Source organism: Neodiprion pinetum, chromosome 2 (genome assembly GCF_021155775.2).
Source record: "Neodiprion pinetum isolate iyNeoPine1 chromosome 2, iyNeoPine1.2, whole genome shotgun sequence".
In the NCBI taxonomy this organism is placed as follows: domain Eukaryota; kingdom Metazoa; phylum Arthropoda; class Insecta; order Hymenoptera; family Diprionidae; genus Neodiprion; species Neodiprion pinetum.
Window position 1 is genome coordinate 13229218 of NC_060233.1, and position 19422 is coordinate 13248639.

The 19422-nt window shown below is 36.1% G+C and overlaps 1 protein-coding gene across 2 annotated transcripts; it reads left to right on the top strand.

The window, feature by feature from the left end:
* Nucleotides 1–210: 210 nt before the first annotated feature.
* LOC124213435 (uncharacterized) lies at nt 211–16644 on the top strand. Of its 2 annotated transcripts, XM_046614789.2 has the most exons (11): nt 212–1465; nt 6815–6912; nt 7465–7611; nt 7695–7814; nt 7951–8101; nt 8237–8366; nt 8595–8748; nt 8836–9024; nt 9757–9876; nt 10856–14115; nt 16502–16644. In XM_046614789.2, exons 1-11 carry the CDS (start codon nt 1180–1182, stop codon nt 16509–16511), a joined length of 4665 nt encoding a protein of 1554 aa, XP_046470745.1. In that variant the 5' UTR covers nt 212–1179; the 3' UTR covers nt 16512–16644. The 2 variants fall into 2 exon arrangements, with proteins under 2 accessions (XP_068990124.1, XP_046470745.1); XM_069134023.1 differs by lacking the exon at nt 16502–16644 and having other exon boundaries at nt 211–1465; nt 10856–15306.
* Nucleotides 16645–19422: the final 2778 nt, after the last annotated feature.

Genomic DNA, 19422 nt, shown 5'->3' on the forward strand with positions numbered 1-19422 from the left:
TTCAACCATGCCAATTCACGCTAACTAATAATTTGATTTTTGCTGAAAGTCTCGTAACTTAAAATTAATATTTAACAAATCCCGATAATCGAAATTTTGAGGTCAGCGTAAGAATCGATTAATTGTACGCGAAAGTGATCGATGCTTTATAAATCGATACAGCATGTCACATCACAATGGCATCACTTAAAACAGTTCAATTGGCAGTGAATGAAATGGAACATGCAAGCTATGCAGTCATGACAGCGTTTATTATATTTAATTATGACTATCTTCCAAGGGCTTTGGTCAACGTCAAAAACAGATACAATAAAACAAGATCTTAAAAAGCATGAATATCGCATTTACAACGTTGACGCCCATGCAAGAAAACAACCAACTTTTAGTAGGCACAGCAAATCAGTCAATTACGAAGAATAAGTCATTCGGATGTTCAGTAATCTCTTAATATTTGGCTAAATTGTCGTTGTTTTTTCTTCGAAATCGTTCTCCGTGGATCAGGTACTTGTAGGAACTATTAAAGTTTGTAGATGGGATTAATCATTTGCAATGACATTAGTGCGTCCAGAATTAATGCTCCTAAATTTCAACGATGATATCAGTGAAGGTGCAATACTATCCAGCTGCATAAATATACCCAAATACTTCTCATCAAGAGCCTTAAACTCGATTGACGCGGAGTTTAGGGTGACGCGAGAAAAGAAATTCGACGGGAAAATCCTGCAATTTGGAGGCTGATCAATGATCGTCTAGTAATAGAATTAGTATACATCAGGATGAAAAAATTAGGCGATAATCGGGGTCGTTCCGAGATTGATTTTTCGCTGACGAGACGAGAAGAAGTCTGCTGGCTAATAAGCTCGGATCGGCTCGGAGCGACTGCACAACTTCCGAAATTACATAAGAGACGGCTGGGAGGCAGCTGCCTTTGGTGGAAGAAAGTCAAACAGATGATTTGAGTCGTCGCCTCTGTCGTCGGGACGGCAACAAAGATGGCGGCCGAGAAGTGATCAGCGATTGTGTTGGGCGCTTTGACGAGTTGCTCGAGCTGTTGGGTAATTGGCTTTCCGTTTTACAATTGTTGGTGCCCCGTCGGATCGAGTCGGCGAATGTAATCACGGTGTTGACGCGAGTTTACGGCCGGAATGAAAGCCATGTGTGTCTTCTATCACCGATAATATGGATCAGGGAGGCAGCAATTCGACCGCGCAAATTTGCGAATCCCCGCCGTCGCCGACCTTGGCCGATTCTGGTCAAACCCCGCTGCATCCACCCGATTCCTCCGCCTCGTCTATCGACGCTGAACCGAAACGGAGGACGAGATCTGGGAACTCTGCCGAAGGGCGGAGATTCGGTGGTGGTTTAGCTGGTCGCCGGAAATGGCCACCGAGAAGGGTGAGCTTTCCCTCCAACGATACGCACCTCGTTACAGGATACCTCGAGCCAGCCAATCCCTGGGAGTGCGGTAAGTGACAATCGTTACTTCACACCTTCGTCCAGGTATCCCCTGATATTGCCAGTTCGAACCGTGTCACTGGTCAAAAATTAATAACAAACCTTCTTTCGACTCCCAGTTGAAAGGAAAGTTTGATAGGGCATGATTGATTCGAATAGAATATTGCAGAATAGAAATCAGAAATCCGATACAGACATCGCTTTGTATCCTGTTTTTGAATCCTCTTCTGCGATATTCTCTAATACCTAATTGTGGTCTATCGAATGCTATTAAACTTTTCCAAGCAGGGACATCCTTTTGTAACATAAAAGTTTTTTAGTACGCTATTGTTTCAAGACACGCATCTAAAAGTAACTACGCTTATCGTCACGAGGATGACTAGTATATTTCCAAATCAATCTTAGCAAATGAATAATGTACATGCAGTTTAAATTGTGTGGTGGGATAGAAAATGTTTCCACTTTGAAAGAGCGTATAATTTACTCACTAGTGGTAATTGTTATTATTGCATCATCAATCGATCATTTTATCGTTGTAAGTAAAATTATTTGTCATTATTATGTGTATAGCATAGCAGAAAATTTGGTTCTATTCAAATCGACAGGAGTTGGAAATTTTTTCAATAGCGATTTTAGCTGCTGAAAGATTACCATAGCCAAACGATTAGCTGTGTAACATTAGAAACCCATTTGGCAAGGCTGCAGCCTATTTATGCGATGTGACATTTGATTTCGATTGTGACATTGCAAGGTGGCCGGAATGGCTCTGCGTACGACATATAAAGATTTTCTTCATCCGCCATTCAAACTCATCCATCACGCCAGATGAACAAATGTGTGTTAGATTCACCTATGAAATAATTTTAATAATATAGTTAATGTAACTCCCAGTATTGTAAGTTTTAATTTATGTCTTTTTAAGTCCTTGATAAAGTTAGTGTGAAATAGGTGTACCTACCTACACATTTTCAACAAAATTCCGAGCGACGAGGCCACTTTTGAAGAAGTTTGAAATATACCTGTCTCCGCTGCACCGATGTGTTCTAATTCGAATCTGTTTCGAGCATTATTACCATTTTTTTCTTTCGCATCAAATCATCGACGACTGTATTAAAGAAAAATTCATTTCACTCACACTGTGTCAGTCAACTGACAAGCTTTTTTATAGCTCGTACTTGCTCGAGGAATGTCTGAGATTTCACAATCAAAATTGTATACTAATTATAAGTCGACACTGCGTCGGTGGTGGTCAGTGCATGTTGCAACCATTATTTATTAGACAAGGCCTTTGAACATTTATCTATTCGCATGATGCTTCACAATTTGTCATAAATTGATACATGTTCTAACTTGTGATGATTTTATTGAACAATGTTTTATATGCATGTTCAGACTTATGTCCAAGTTACACATTTAAAGTAGTTGTCATGTTTACATAAATACATTACGCAGTTATTTTGTACACTATTCAAATTGCATCTATTTTATGCTCTTGTAAAGAACTTCGATCGATCAAGCCTCGTCGAATATTAAACTTGGCACTGACATCAAGTTTCTAGAAAAAATTGGTTCCTAAAGTGTAAACGAATTTTGATGACGTTGAAGTTTATAACGTTAACGTGACGGAAAAAAATTCTTGTAATCAGTATTGTGCAAATTTCAGAATTGTTAAATATATTAAGAACTTGATTTATACAAAAAAAACATACCTACTTAACAATTGTAAAGTATGGCATTTTTCGTCAGCGATTCAGGCATAAATTTCTAAATTTCCAGGTTGACGTAATGAAATTTTTGTTGAAAAAATTGTTATTGCGCAATCTTATGACTTTCAGAAATTCAATAAACTATTAACAAGGATTTGGATCGGGTAAATTACGCTTCTGGTAGCCACAATCCATATATACAAGTCTTGCAGTTGCGAAAATCGTTATTTTTTATTTTATCTGAAAAAACTTGTTTGATGATTTAAACTTCAACTTAGTAAATCAATTCGTGTGAAATTTGTTAGGTTAACACATAGGGAAAATTTTGAAAAAATCGCTATTGCGCAACTTGAATCAAGTCGTTGCGTAGTTTGCACAATTTCTTTTCACGTAATATAAATACAAGTGGCATCCGATTTCGAAGAAAAATAATTGTGTTCGATATGCGGATTTGCAGGTTTGCGAAAACAATTCAAATCCAAAATTGAAAAAAAGAGCGAACGACTGCACAATTAAATGTGACGATCGGTATAAAAAGCTCACAAAATTGGGTAAAAATAACGTGTTTGTGTAAGTTGCTTGTACAGTAAATGTGTGACTCACTGTAAAGTTTATTTATAGTCTCGTTGTGATCTTGCCAAAAGTGATTTTTTGTTTTATGTGCTTATACGAGTTTGTTTTTTACCTGTTTATTAAAAGCCAGTTTGAATTTTTTGCAACAATGCAAACAGTTGTCAAAAAACAAATTCAATAGTATTGTTAACGATAAGCTATCAGAGAGTTAGGTTGTCCCTAATCTGATCAGAAACATTTGTCAATTGAAGGTATGACTAAAGATAGATATTTCAATTTCTTTGCAATGTATTTATAATTTATAGTTCAAACTAACTGGCTAGGATCTTCTATAATTTAAACCAAATTGTGATACTTTAATGACTATGCGAAGTAAATATCGATATCTTGAATGTGCGATTGAACGTCTGACATTGCGAGGAAGCACAAGGAAGTAATGAATAAGCTACGAATTATTCATAAGTTACCAATTTATCGGATTCGTTGAGTGGAACAATATTAGTACGTGGGTGTGAAAGTGACGGCACCGAACATTTTCGACGTACTGTAAGACTGTTTGCATTTCTTGATCAAGAAATACATGTAAATTTTCGAAAATTACTTTTACTCCGCGTAATAAATTTGAGTAGGTATCTGGAAGAATTTTGAAAAAAGAGTTCCGTTCGATAATTGGAATTTGTTTTAAACACAATTCGAAAAATTCACATCTAGTTGCACCGAGTTTCTTGCAGTTCTATGTATACATATATATTTTTCTCACAAAAAAGGTCACTGCTCGTTCTCGCTGATAATGATAATCAGAATGTATCTTGACAACTGCACGGTCCAAAGTTACAAAATCCGACTTCGTAGCATTTCGATAGTCTTGTTATAATATTCTATCCTGTTCGACCTGTTGTTCATATATTGAATAATTAATAAAAGTATCCTAATTGTACTGATAATGAAAAAAGTTATTCGTAAGCTTGAAAAAATTCGAATACATATATTTGGGAATGTATAAACATATATATATATATACGTATACATGTATATATGTATTTATTTATTTATTTATTTATCATAGGAAACAGTTTCAAATAATCTAATACTTTTTAAATTCAGTTAGTCTAAAACTGATCAATCTGGTCAAATTTCATGCCTTATTTCTAGGATCGATCTGTGATTTTTCGAAGCTGTATAGCTGTAAATAGTAATATTAATGTAAGGAAAGATTTATTTGAATTGAAGAAGACTTTTTCAACTATTTTTATGGTATATTATCAACTCTAGTTTAAAAAAATGAAGTGTCTTTGGCATGGATTTGCGTTGAAAAATTTAACGATTCACTGTTCAGTAGGAAAGAAATCATTACATTTATAATATAAACTTGTTTTCGCACTATGAATCAAGTGAGAAGAAATGTTGTAATTTCCAAATATAGTCGCCACACATCTTGGAATTCTATTCTTACATCGATTTACAATGTATATTACATGATTTTCATGATGTAACAATTGCGACGACAAAAGTATAATGCAATCGATATCGGCTATCTCTTTCAATGGGAAATTGTTACACAAGACACTCTTGGAAAGATGGTTGAGGAGATGAAGAGATATTAAACGCGTTGCTGAGAGAAGGAGAGCGAGTAATTTTATTGAATTAAAAAACTGAGGAGATTTTCTCTCTAGCAATAAGCACAGCTGTTCCCTGCCGAGATTGGTAAACATGTTCGACCTCTCTTATCTATGATCGGTAATTTGACTGATATAGTACTAAATGAATGCATACATTATTCGAGTATCGGAGAATAACAACAAACAAACAGGGTTGTTATTGATTAATTTAATCATTCATTTTCTTTCTTTATTTTATGCTTCTTTGCAATGTGTAACTGCTTCAAGACACCAACTTTAATAATATTTTTATATTTGAATCTTTGAACTTGAAAGAAAATGTACTGTATATTTTTCAGATCTTAACAGTCTGATTTGAACCATTCTGCGGATAACGCTTCTGGTGGTTCCGACACAATATATAGACATAAATAATTGTAAATCATCTATGTACGCAATCGGCGCAGGAAGATATAAAAGTTCTAAAGCAGTTGTACAAGAACCGGCGTATCACGTTGATTCATCTCCAACAGTATTTGTGCAATATGATTGAGCTAATCAAGACCGGCTTGCATTCATCTCTAAATTGAAATATTCGTACATGTAATGCTCCGTAAATAAAGTCGAATTATTTTTATGAACTTGAGTTGAATTGAGTTAACACGTTCAATATATTTTACATCCTACTATATTAATCTTATAGCGCATAGTTTAAAAACAATCCTTTACCTCATCAATTTCATTTTAATGTGATATCAACTATAGTAAGTGAATTATCTCCAACGCTGGCGCAATATAATAATGACAACAACAACAACAACAACAATAATAATAATAATAATAATAATAATAATGATGATGAAAATAATCCTAGTCGAAGGACATATGAATAGAAGTTCGTAAGCACATTGATTAATTGGCCACCAGATCAAATTCGTGTAATTATATACGTAGAAAAGAATAAAAATGCAAATGGCTAAAGACAAGAGAACACAAAATAAGCATAATAAAAGTGTACAGTGTACGATGAATGGATTAAAATACATAATTTTTAATTACAGATTCATATTGTGTTTTAATAATCATCCCACTAATCCTTTGACTTATTCCATCATTAATTAAGTTTTATGACATCAATTCCATAAAAGTAGAGGGTTTCTTGAATCTGGTATTTCACACTTATAATTCAGTCTCACTTTTGGAGGGAAAAAAAATTATTTCTCATCTATATTTGGGTACGAAAGACCTGCTTCGAGAGATCCTCACGGTGTGCGAATCATTATGTATGGGTGTAAAATGTATGTAAATTGTAATGCTATCAATGTCATTGAATTTTTCCAATATTCTATTATTTAGGAAAAAAAAAAAAAAAACAAAAAACTGCCCAAATTAGAAAACCTGAAAGTAAGAAAACATACGAAGAACATAACAAATTAGGACGTTTGTATATTTGAATGAGACATGCATAATAATTGTTTACAGCTGAAAATGTGAACCGCGAGGACTTGATATCAACATATAGGAAGTCATGTTTACGGCATAATACGAATCCGCTGGAAAGTGTTTTAGCGCAGCTAGAGGTAATACTATACTCAACAGAAACCATATATTCAATAATTATACGTTACGTCTAACATATTTTGTATTACAATAAGCGAGTCTTACTAAACCTCGAAATACAATTCGACTCTCAAGGCGAGAGTATCGAACATCTGGATTTTTGATTCTTCACAAATTTTTAGGGTCGTTTCCTAGGCTGAAAATACGTAGTTTCATCTAATAAACCTTTCCTCACTCCGCTTGTAATTGATTATATTAGCAGTTTGATGAGTGAAATGGCATAGAAAATTAAACCTGTTATGGTGTTTGCGTTAAATACTAATTTTGATAGTTCTCTATGGATGGAGTATTCCGTAGGATTTCACGGAATCAAGTACAAACAGGTATATTATTTCAGAGTAATAGTGAAATAACTACGAATTTTCGACCGAGCAAAGGAAGGTCCATTAGATGAAACTATGCATCAGGAGCTTCATATTTTGAGGCAAAGAAACACCCCTAGAAGTATTAGTAGAATCCATGATCCGGAAGCCTGGAATTTATGTAATAATTATTGTCGTTTTTGGGAACAGAAGCTGGATATCACAAACGATCGTTGTGAAACGTTGTGCTTACGTGGACAGAAACTTGAACAAAACCAATGCGAATCATTGGAAGAGATTTTGAAAAGGATCCAGTTTAAGAATATAAATTTGGAGGCGACATCGTTGGAGGATGAGGTAAAGTGAAATTGAACAAGGACAAACAACTTGTTTTTTCGTTTTTGCTATGTATCAGATTTAATTTGTACCTTTTATTTCAGAGCGCCGTAGCATTGTTTGATATGATGGAATACTACGAATCGGCAGTCCAACTGAACATTTCGTCTAATAGGTATATAAGTATGCGTGGCTGGCAAGCTTGTTCACATATGATCAAAAAAGTATGTTGTTTAATAAATCATAAGTAGTATTTATAAAGTTTAGTAATAATGAATTCAAGTCGAAGAATATTTCGAAACCAACTGCCAGATATCTCCTCTGGCAAAACTGACATCGTTTTACTCTTTCCGTGTTTAGACCCAATGTCTTGAACAGCTGGAAGCCAAAAATGTTGTTCTGCATGAACACTACATGCCCATACTAAGTAGAGCTTTAAGGATTGCGTCGCACCTGCAAGTTCTCAAATTGGAAAATTGTGCGCTTTCGGGCCGACCGATATGCATTTTAGGTATTTATTTAAAGTATTATTGCCACGTCTGTATTTTGTTTCAAAAACAATTTGTCGATATCAATATGAAATAAAATGTTTATTTCACCGCCGAAAATATGCTGTCGTAATACATTTATATTTTTGTTTCGGCAGTTGCAGCGCTAAAACTGAATACTGGATTGAAGGAATTGTACTTGGCTGATAATGATCTTGAACCACAAGACGCGATGCAGCTAGGATCACTCCTGAGGACCAATAATCACTTACAACTGTTGGACGTTAGGTGTGCATTGTTTTTAAATACGAAAGTGCGAGTGACGGTTGGTAAATACTTACGAGTTTGTGATAATTTAAATTTCTTGCATTATCACAAACGGCCATACTTCATATTTCCGTACACTTGATTCACCGGAGAATTTTAACGTTAATTCATGCGGGTTCGGACTTTAATAAATTGCACAAAATATTTTCTCGACACTGTTTCTGTAATTTTGCGTTACTGTCCCACCAGCAATAACAACATCCAAGATGGCGGTTTGGGCCACATTTCCGATGGTCTAGTCGAACAGCGGCTCGACGACAAGGATGGAAAAGGATTGGGCATTTTGGTACTCTGGAATAATCACATAACCAGAAACGGTTCGCAGCATATTAGTAGAGCAATCGTGAGTACACTCCTATTTTCAATCGACCAGTTTCACTGTTCTTTCCGTGACACGTTAGAAATCTAAAAGTGCCATTTCCTCACTCAGTCGCGGTCCAAAACGCTGGAAATGTTGAACATCGGACAAAACATGCTGACCAACGAATTCCTGCATATAATTAAGGACTCGTTACAACAGAATCGCACTCTTCTAAGATTGGGCATGCAATCCACTCATCTTACCTGCGAGGCTGGTGTCATCTTGTCGGAAATCATCTCCGTGAATCACGTCATACAGGTTCGTTAGCTGTTTCGGAAAATCGGCAATACGTTCGCTTAGACATAAATATTCTTATACTTGTGTGAAAAAAGTCAATCCTTTCCGTCAAGGGGTCGTGCTCAGGCAGATAGCCGCAAAAATGTGATTTTCGGGAACTTTTTTTTTCAACTGTAAGATATTTCTCGGAACATATTCATGTATTTAAACACGTATATTTTAATGAACATGATATGGTCATTCTCTCGGAGATTCTCTGAAAAAGATGTTTTGCAGTGTGCACTGATTTGAAAAAGTATCGAAAAAGATTATATTTTTTGTATTGAATTGTGTACGCCTTGAACGATTATTTTTTCAAAATGTTGATTTGGGACAAAATGGGGGATGCTCCGTGTTGACGTTTCGATTTTCGGTTAAATAAAACCTGGTCTTAGTCAATCGAAAAGAATCTGTGCATCGAAAAAAATCGTTCGCTCAAAAATTGATGTTTCTTAATCTTCTACACGCCTGCAAAATTTAAAGTAAATCGATGCAGTGGTTTCCAAGATATTTGCAAACTGCGATTTGAAAAACATGTTTTAAATTTCACGACTGATATACTGAAATTTTCATGGGATATTCTCCGAATTTTATGGTTTAACAAGAAATGTCAAAATCCAAAAATCGAATTCTTTAACCTTTTGACTCAGCTGACCCCTGATTTGATGGATTATATGGTGAATTTTTTATAGTTTCATAAAACTTGTGTTACAGAGAATCGATTTACGAGATAATCATTTGCAAATCGCTGGACTAATGGCGCTTGCGTTTGCTTTGAAGAAAAATAAAAGTGTAACTCAGATCGACTTGGACGATGAGCCGCGAAAGAAATTGGTAAGTTTATGTGTGAAACTACGAACTGGTCTTTCTCTTTTGCACTCTATTGTCGTTTTGCGAAGCTTCGCGCACATTTTAAGACACTGTTTCAATTAGCGTCTGTAAAGTAAACTTTCGAAGGATTTGAATTTTGTATACTCCAACCTCTTCAGCATAGAAATATGACTTTGAATCAAGCATATCCCTTTAATAAAGTGGGTGGGCTGATAGTTTGTTGTAATATTTGGAATCATCAGAAACTGCGGAACACTGTTTGCTTTTTGACAAAATGTGTCACTTAGAGACGTGTTTATTTCGTAGAAAAAAGTTTCGAATAGCAGTTCACTCGTAAGAGCTAGTATTAAGAATCTGACCTTGCTTACTCGTCTTTCTCATTAGATCGGTCAACTGGACTGAAATTTTTCATTTATAAGAACACACACGCGAATTTTGATGTAACGAAGTGTAAATTTTTTAGCTCTTTCGGGTCTCGTATCTAAACTACCTTAATTAATAGGATTGTGGGATAGGAGTCAAAATGTCAAAAGATTAGAGATTAAAATGGTAACAATATCGAAATTTCAAAAAGGCAAAACTGTTTTACGTAATTTTAAAATGTAGTCATTTGCAATAATATATACAAAAATCAAAGCGCGACAAAGTAAAGTACATACCTAGAAAGCTAAATAAAATACAGAGTCGATAGAATTCCTTCAATAATCCCGACGATTCTATAAGTGCTTTGACTAATTGCAATTTTCTCATTCTTTGTGAGGATCCACACGTTTTGGCCTCCTATAGTTAAAGTCTTCTACATTCTGACTTTTATATATATTTCGACTTTCTACATTTTGATATTCCATGAAATTTATTTTCGCGTCTTTGCAAATTTGATATTGCAACCCTTCCACGCGCATTCTATTTCTACATTTTTACTACCGTCTAGAATAGTGTTTTTGGCTGTAATTTGTGGATAAAACAAACTTTTTCTCCCCAGGACGGAACGGTGGAACAATATCTTGCACTGGTGACTGAGATTCGTGACTACTGCACGCATAACGAGGAGCCTCGGTTAATGGAGGGCAGTATCGAGGAGTCAGAAAGCCCCGAACACCGTGGCCGGCTGTCTAGCATGAGCTCTCGTAAGATCTCGCTGACATGTCAGACCCTGCCGCGGTCACCTCCCCCGATATTCTCCGACGGATCCGGGCCTGGTCGAACCTTGCTAGAGCCAAAACGCACCAGTGGCGGCCGTCTCCGCTCACCCGCACCGAGTCCGATTCCTTCTCCAGTAGCGAGTCCCATTCCCAGTCCGTCCCGGGGCCGTTTCGTGGTCTCGAGGGTATCGGAGAGTTCGCTGAGCTCCACGAACTCTTCGGCGTCCTCTTCCCCCGTGAATCCGCCATCGTCCCGAAGCTCCTCGCCGACCTGTTTCTTCCCCCCCGCGACGCCCGGTGCCTCACGTTTTCGCGTGACGGTCGTCGAAATGGCAAATTCCAAGCCCGCTGCGCCCAAATCCGTGATCACCTCAACTAACACCAACGTTACGGTCGGCTTTCAGTTCAGAGTCGAAACCGGCGTCCGAGCCAATTCCCAGGACAGCGACGATGACGTGTTTAAAACAGACCCAGAAACTAATACGAATAACCCAATTGATACTAAGAACAAACCTGATCTGCATGTCGGTTCCAGTGTCAGTCCCACGTCTGACGATTCAAATCCCGACAATCTCAGCGAGGTAACTGTTAAAATTCAAAAAACTGGAGAGATGCGGTGCGTCGTTAAGGATATCATTCACGACAAGGAACATCCAGACTGCACCGATTCAAATCTTTCGGACATTTCCACGACGCCGAGATGCAAAAACGAAAGTGACGCGTGTGTCTTGGCTGAGGTCAAAAGTGCGGTAAAGGATAACGATGATCATAACGAACTCGATGAGGACAAATCCATTTCGTCGAAAAATGAGAACAACGTTACCTTTTCACGGTCTACAAAAAGTTCGTGCGTTCAAAAGCCGCCGTCCAGTCTGGAAAAATTGTTGGGATTATTCCAACACCCGGGAAGTTTGTTCTCAAGTTCGGCGAACGTTGCGGACAAGCTTGAGATCAAGAATCCGTTACAGAACAAGGTGAACACAGTGATGGCGCTCGGCGATAAATTCCACCAGTATTTGCGGGACGGAAGAGGTAGTAGAGAATGCTCGCCGCAGCCGCCTTTGCAGAGATCGGTTTCCGACGCCCAACAGCCTGCGTCAAAATTGGACCCAGTAAAATCGTCCAGCGTCCCTCAACTCTCCAGTCTCCAGGCATTGACGAGCGTTTTCGCGCCGTCTAATCCCGTGGAGAAGCACGAAAAGGACGGGAGCAAAAACGATATCACGACTTTAGGCAGGAGTGTCGAAAATCCTGAACGATTGGCGCAACAAGTACCTTCGATTGATTTTCAAGATAATTCGTTTAGTAATACAATAATGCCAATGCCCAAGTGCAGGTCCGAAGACAACGAGACATTGAATAGGATAAGTGAACAGCCGTTACCTGAAATTGTGCAATCAAAAGTAATTAACAATATAAATAGAAGTGACGATTTAGGATTATTGAAAGATCTTGCTGTTGAGCCAAATACAATGACAACAATAACAACAACAACAATTTTAGACACTAATGGGATTAATATTGTAAATAGTGTACCAGTGAACATTATGCTGGATAACAAACTGACTATTTGTGTACCTAAGCTAAAAGATATACCTGAGTATTCAGTCCTAGACATAAGTGGAATTGAAGTAGAGCCAGGGGGCGTTAAGGTAGAGCTGGCAGATAACGCCCAGGTTTTAGAGAAAATAATATGTGATAGCAGCACGACAGACAGTATTAACCTGACTAGTGATAGAAATTCTTCTTCTTCTTCACCTCATAATAATATAATATGTGATAAACAGAATGTAGTTAGTGTAGTTAATTTAGGCACGTCGGATGTCCTTGATCATGATGATGACGATGATGGTAACTTACAAGCGCAAATCCAAACATCGCCACCCTCTGAGCACCCACCCACACAAAACATTTCTCCGACACTCTGCAGCGACGCTGATGATGAAGAAATTGCGCTGAATATATGTAAAAATAATGATAGTAGTTATAGTAAGAGTAGCAAAATAGAAGAACCGAAAGACGATCATCGCGTGAACATTAATCTGCTAGAGAATCAAATCGCTAACGCGATTTACACTGATCACAATACAAATACGGGTAGCGAAGATCCTCTAAAAAATACGTCTATTTTACATAATACACGTGCGAACGGTTCGGGGGAAACGAGAAATGCGAATGCTTGCCGTAGGGATGAAGTTATGCATCCTGAGAGTACAATTGTGCACCACGACGAAGACAATAAACTTCGCTCGTCCGCCCCTACGATAAAGACCATAGAGACCATATTCAAAGACAAAGTACACAATATCTCATACGACGACGCGATAAAAAATCTCAACGACATCGTCCTGAATCGAGAGTCATTGAACGCAGTCAGTCGCCTGAAACAGATTCCGGCTTCCCGTTCCGTAGAAAATGACGCTACCAAGCACCAAGTTAGCTCGACCGAAGAGAGCGCCGACGGTTCCGTAGAGTTCGACAGATCGGACGGAGACGAGCTGATATTCAACATGACTGACATTTCCACGGATGTCGCAATGCTTGAAGACCAATTTTTCTCCACGGCGAATCGGTCAAACGACTCGGCGGAAATACGGCAGTCCAATTCCTGCAACGCGAATGCGAACGCGACGGTGAACAAGAACCAACTGAAATCATCAAATTCTTCTCAGGCTGTACAATCGCCGACGAGTTTATTCATCGAAAAATCCAAGGGCGTGCACAGGAACAGCCACGATTCGGGCATCGAGGAGACTAACTTATCCGTGTCAGCCGACAGCATTCCGGAACGCAGCGCGAAGCCACCGTTTCAAGAGAGCACCGAATCCGTGATCGACTCGGAATGGTCTTTCGCTGGCGTCGAATCGGAGGATTCCAGCGCCGATTTGATTAAGGACAAGATGGCGGTATCCGGGGAGATTGATACTGGCAATAACAACAAAGACAGCGGTGATGAAATCAACGAATCGAAGTCTAACGAAGCTTTGATCGGCGGTACTGAGAGCGAGAACGAGTCCATAGAGAAATTGTTGGTCGAAATAAGCTCGGAAGGAAGAGATAATGAGATTTCTGGGTGCTCTGCTGTTGTCTGCTCTATAAGGTGAGTTGATAAGAATTGTCGATCATGACATATGAGCAGTATGCTAAATTCGGGTTTGCAGTGTCAAGGCACAGCCCTCAGAATCAAAAAATTACAATGCACAGCTTTTCATATTTTGTATTCGTACATCCTTTACACCATCTATCAGAACGTATGCATTGACGTCGAAAGGCGCTATCTGGTGGCGGAAAGTATACAAAACTCGGAAACAGTCGTAATTAAATTTCAAAGTCCGTTTCTTTCCTTTTTGTTTTACGGTAAATCATATTATTATGACAAAATAGAAGCTTGACAGCTTGTACCAAGGTTTTTATGCCTTGATATTGGTAGAATTGGCCCAAACGTTCGACTGTTTTTTCGGCGCTATATTACTTAGCCGACTCCATATTTTGGATACCAACGAAACAATTAAAGAAACAGATCTCGAGTTAAGAAATTTCGAAAGTAAACCACATGATCCTAAAACAGTTTTTGAATATCGACTGCTCAAAAATGTTGCTAGATTTTTACGGATTGCCGTAAAAACCCAATACAGGTTAAAATATATCGTCGTTTCCCACTCTTTTTATGATTATAACGCGCGTATTAATGGCGGTATCAATAGGGATTTGTTTAGTCCCGTGAAAAAATTGAAACCAATAATAACAAGAACAAAATATTTTGCTTTGTATATCTTTTATTAATATAATATAGTGTAGTGTTGGAAGCTTATCGTATACATGATATATATAACAAACAGATATTATATTCGGTTTTTTGTTAGCCGTAAGAAAGCTTAAAACTTTTTTTTTTACGCTACCGCTATGTCCCGTTTATTAACACTTATTCCTACTTACTATATTGGCTTATCATTTTTAATAACACCTATGATTGACAATGATGCACGTCCGTTGCAAAATGGAAGTGAAAGTTGTATCTTAAGGTGTTGACATCATTATTATCATTATAAAATAATTTTGCTTTTTCGCTAAAATTAAACATTTGCCATTATCAAATCGTGGAAAAAAATTCGGTCGAATAATTCTACTCATAGTTGCAACTTGTCGATCGTGGGATTGTAAATTTATTCGAAAGAGATCAGATTTAAAAAAAAAAAAACATTACATTACGTTAAACGATAAACGATAACCGATAAAAAACAAAAGATAAAAAATAAAAAATGAAACGCAAAGAAAACAAAAAAGAAAATAATGAATAGATAGAGAAAGAAAGTTAGAGCTAATTTTACGAAAGAAGTGTATTTCAGTGTAGTTATATTAGGGAGGTATTCTAGATATTCGATATTTAATAATTATGAATTTTGTAACGGTTGTTAATAAAGAAGTATTTTAAAGTCTCATATTTTTATTTAATCATCGGTATAATTTTTTTTTTTCTTGAAGTTTTTTTGATTTCCTGTATTACCAACATCGATTTTTTATTGTCCGTGTGTCTTTTTTGACTAATACAAAAATAATAATAACTCTTTCCAATAACCGAGGCTTACTAAAAATCTGTATCAATCTTGCACTGATTCAAATATTCCAACACTACCAATTTACTAAATGTCATAACAAGCAAATCGTTTAATAATTACAAAGAAAGTCTTATGCGGTATAAACAGTCCATTTCATCAAAAAAGTAATACAGTCCAAAGTATTCTCTGTGCGCGATAGTCTTCACAAATTATTATAAATAAAAATATGTATGTCAATAATAAATTCGAAAAATACAGTTTAGTATAGCAAAATAGTTGTAGGCTTGTCACTACTTGATGTGGCAATATAAATATTAGGGTTTTTCACACCTAAAAACATTATTGTATTTCCTAATGGCACATGAAAAAAATGCTTGCTTCTGGTCCAAAAAGAAGCCTCGAAAAGACTGAGCACCGTAGCGCTAGTTTTAGGGTGTGCGAAAACGATCGTTTTAAAAAAGTGAAAAATTGATGTTGGCACCCCTTTAATCAGTTTATCTCTTTCATATTTTACAAAAAAAAAAAACATGCATTTCGGCCCAAAAAGATTGTCTCAATCGCATTGCAAAACCGCTTTTATAGAAGGATCGCAAGAAATGCTGTAATGCCTATATCCGCATTTTTCTGTAATCCGCTTGATAATCTTTCTGTGCCATTATGCATTTTTTTGTAAAATACGAAAGCGATAATGCGTGTTAAGGGGGTACTAATTTCGACTTTGCACTTTTTTAAAAGAATCGCTTTCGCACAACCTAATATTGGTGCTACAGTGCTCAGTTCTTTCGAGCTTCTTTTTAAACCAGAAGCAAGCGTTTTTTTCATGCGCCCGTAGAAGATTCGATAAAATGTTTAATCGTGAAACACTTTAATAAACGTGTAATAAAATTGACCGTTGAAAAGACAAATTTTAGATGACAAAAATTTCCACAGTCACCAATGACGCGGGGAGTGATGATTCCTCGGAGGATACGGAAGAAGTCACAGACGCCGACGATGATATCGAGAATCTGTTCAACTACGACGAGTTTGCGCAAATTAAACGAGAAGTCGAACCCCGTTATCGTCGAGCCGTTAACTGGCGAGTTTGAGCAGCAGCTTTATGTATGTATTGAAAAATCAGCACTATAAATAACAATTTTAAGAATTTGTAATATAGTTTCAATCGTCGGCAGTATAAAGCTATCCAAAATAAATTTTTTCACCAAACTTGCCGACTTAACTGTTTCACCGATTTCGTATTTTTATTTATTTTTTTTGTTATTCACACCGATGTCAATTTCTGACATATACTATATCCTCACCTCTATTGTTGTTATGTACGAGTTATACAAAAATCGCGAGTAGATCTCGTATGTAAAAGTATAATATGTATATAATATAACATTGGAATTAATCATCTTGCCAGAATGTTTTATTTTAATATTTATTACGTTGTATTATGATTATTATTATTATTACGTTGTTGTTTTTCTCTGACAATGGTGGTAGACTGAAATTCACATTATCGAGCCTTTTATATGTACCTACATGGCAACTTCATACAAAGCTACAGATTGAAATTATATTATTTAAAGAATATCTTAATAGGAACGAATGATTTCAGACTAAATACTTTCATCGATGAACTCGAAACACTGTTATGAAATAATCACAAGATAATCTCTTTATCAAAACAAATGAAGATTATGTGCACGTATATGTGACACACAATCCAAGTGAAGTGAGTGAAGAAAAGATCAAATTAAGTCTACCTCGAGTTTTTTATTTTATGGATTTTCGAATTCTTTTTATTTGTTCGAAATTTCGAGAAACCAGTTAAACTTAAAATGTACTTGACTTGTGTATTTTTTTCAGGTTTTGTATATTACCAGTAAAATCTGAGTACTTGCAAAGTTGTTAGACGCATAGAAACTTCAAAAAAATTATTTCCGACAACTTGCATCGAAAGATTATTGAATATGAAATATTTGACCTGAAAAGTTATACTTGAAAAATTCATAATTCGGTTACTTTTCAGATTGAGAAGCTAAAAATTTGTCAGATTTCTTTTATCTTCAGAATTTCTATGAGAAAATTTGATGTGATAAATGTTCCATGTACAAATATGTGCATATGATTAGCTACAATTATGTTTGTAAATACACAAATTGAGTTTCGCAACATTACTTAAGTTTTCATAATATCGAATATAAATTATTCAATTATATAAAACAATGTATATTAAAAAAAAAATAATTAATTCTTAGATCTAAAATTCTTAGTTAATAATTGCAAAAATATTGCGGATAAATCATGCTAGACTAATTATAATTTACAACCCTAATCTGGACCATTTGTTTCATAATGAAATTTCCATTTATACCGCAGCATCTGCTACGTTCGTTTCAGACTGATATTTTCCCTGTCACCCAATACTTTAAGGATTCTTCACGACGATAAAATATCTCAATAGCTGAGAGTGCAAGTTTTGTAAAATATATTAATCATCGCTCTGTCTATAAATCTGAATAATATGTGAACTGTACCTTAGAATAATATGCGGGTCATTAGCGCAATATACCTCGACAATTCGTACGCTTAGCAAATTGGTCATTATGATGTTAGACGGTCAATCATAATATCAACTTGACATTGGTACGTAACATAATTGCTCAATATCTGTGACAACGTAACGGAAGAGAGAATCGATTATTTCACAAGTGAAAAATACATAACATTAGTCATGATTAGTCGTGGTTTTTCATGTACAGTTGAAATCCAACAAATCGACGAACTCCTTCGCGTGGGAAAAATTATGAACCGCGCGAAACGAGCCATATTTAACTTTGAAAGTATTTCTCTTTTCTCTTTTTTTTTTTTTTTTATTTACTGCCAATCAACGCGATGCGTCGAAGTAAGAGCAGCATGCGCGGAATCTTTTGCACTTTGGAATTAGCAAAATTAAACTGAAACGATTAGTCGATGTTCCGACGCCACGCTGCTTAGCCGTGCTGATACGTTGGATTCCGACAATGACTACCGAGGGATCATAAAATTTGTAAAACGAATCTTGAAATAACCGAAATAACCTGTACTTATCCTTGAAAATGTACCTCAAGTTTGCAAATTTGTTGGGTGTATTGCGCTGCGGTACAGGAAATATATTTGGAATAATATAAGAGCTAGTTTAGTGAAAGATATACAAACTGTACCTTACGACTCAACAGTCAAAACAAATAATACTGGTACAATAAAGTACCTCGAAAAAAGTTTATCGAAAATTTCATCAGTTTTAAGTCGGCATTAATTTGTCAGAGTTATAAGTTTACGAAAATTCTATCCGTTGTAAATACTATAATTTTTCAGTATTTCGTTGATACAATTTTAAGAGTTTATTATAGATATTGTTAACATATTTGAAATTGATTTATCTGTACATAATACATAATGATGATAGTAGTAATACATTTACAACAACAATAATAATAACAAAAAAAAAAAAAAAAAGAAAAAAAACCGACAACAACAACAGCAACAATAATAATAGTAGTAGTAGTAGTAGTAGTAGTTGCGGAATGAAAATAATACGTCTTAAAATACTGTAGCATGCAATATTTCTGTAAAAAGTGTAGAAGACAGAACAAATCTCATTATATAGGTATTAAAATATTGACAATTCCAGCATGGAACTATAAATAATGTATGCAGCTATTAGATCGAACACTTATTAGATGTTACATATGTGTTTCAAATGTAATGAAAGAATTTCAAAGGAAGTTTGCAAATTGAAGTAATAGAAAAGTACTATTAAAAAGAAGTGAAAGTAAAAGAGAACCAACATCATCGCGGTAGAAAAAATCCAACTTGGGTGT

Coding starts and splice junctions, on each gene's coding strand:
- LOC124213435 (XM_046614789.2), top strand. CDS start 1,180: ATGGATCAGGGAGGCAGCAATTCGACCGCGCAAATTTGCGAATCCCCG. Junction 8,367..8,594: donor TTACAACTGTTGGACGTTAG/GTGTGCATTGTT, acceptor CTGTCCCACCAG/CAATAACAACATCCAAGATG. Junction 9,025..9,756: donor CCGTGAATCACGTCATACAG/GTTCGTTAGCTG, acceptor CTTGTGTTACAG/AGAATCGATTTACGAGATAA.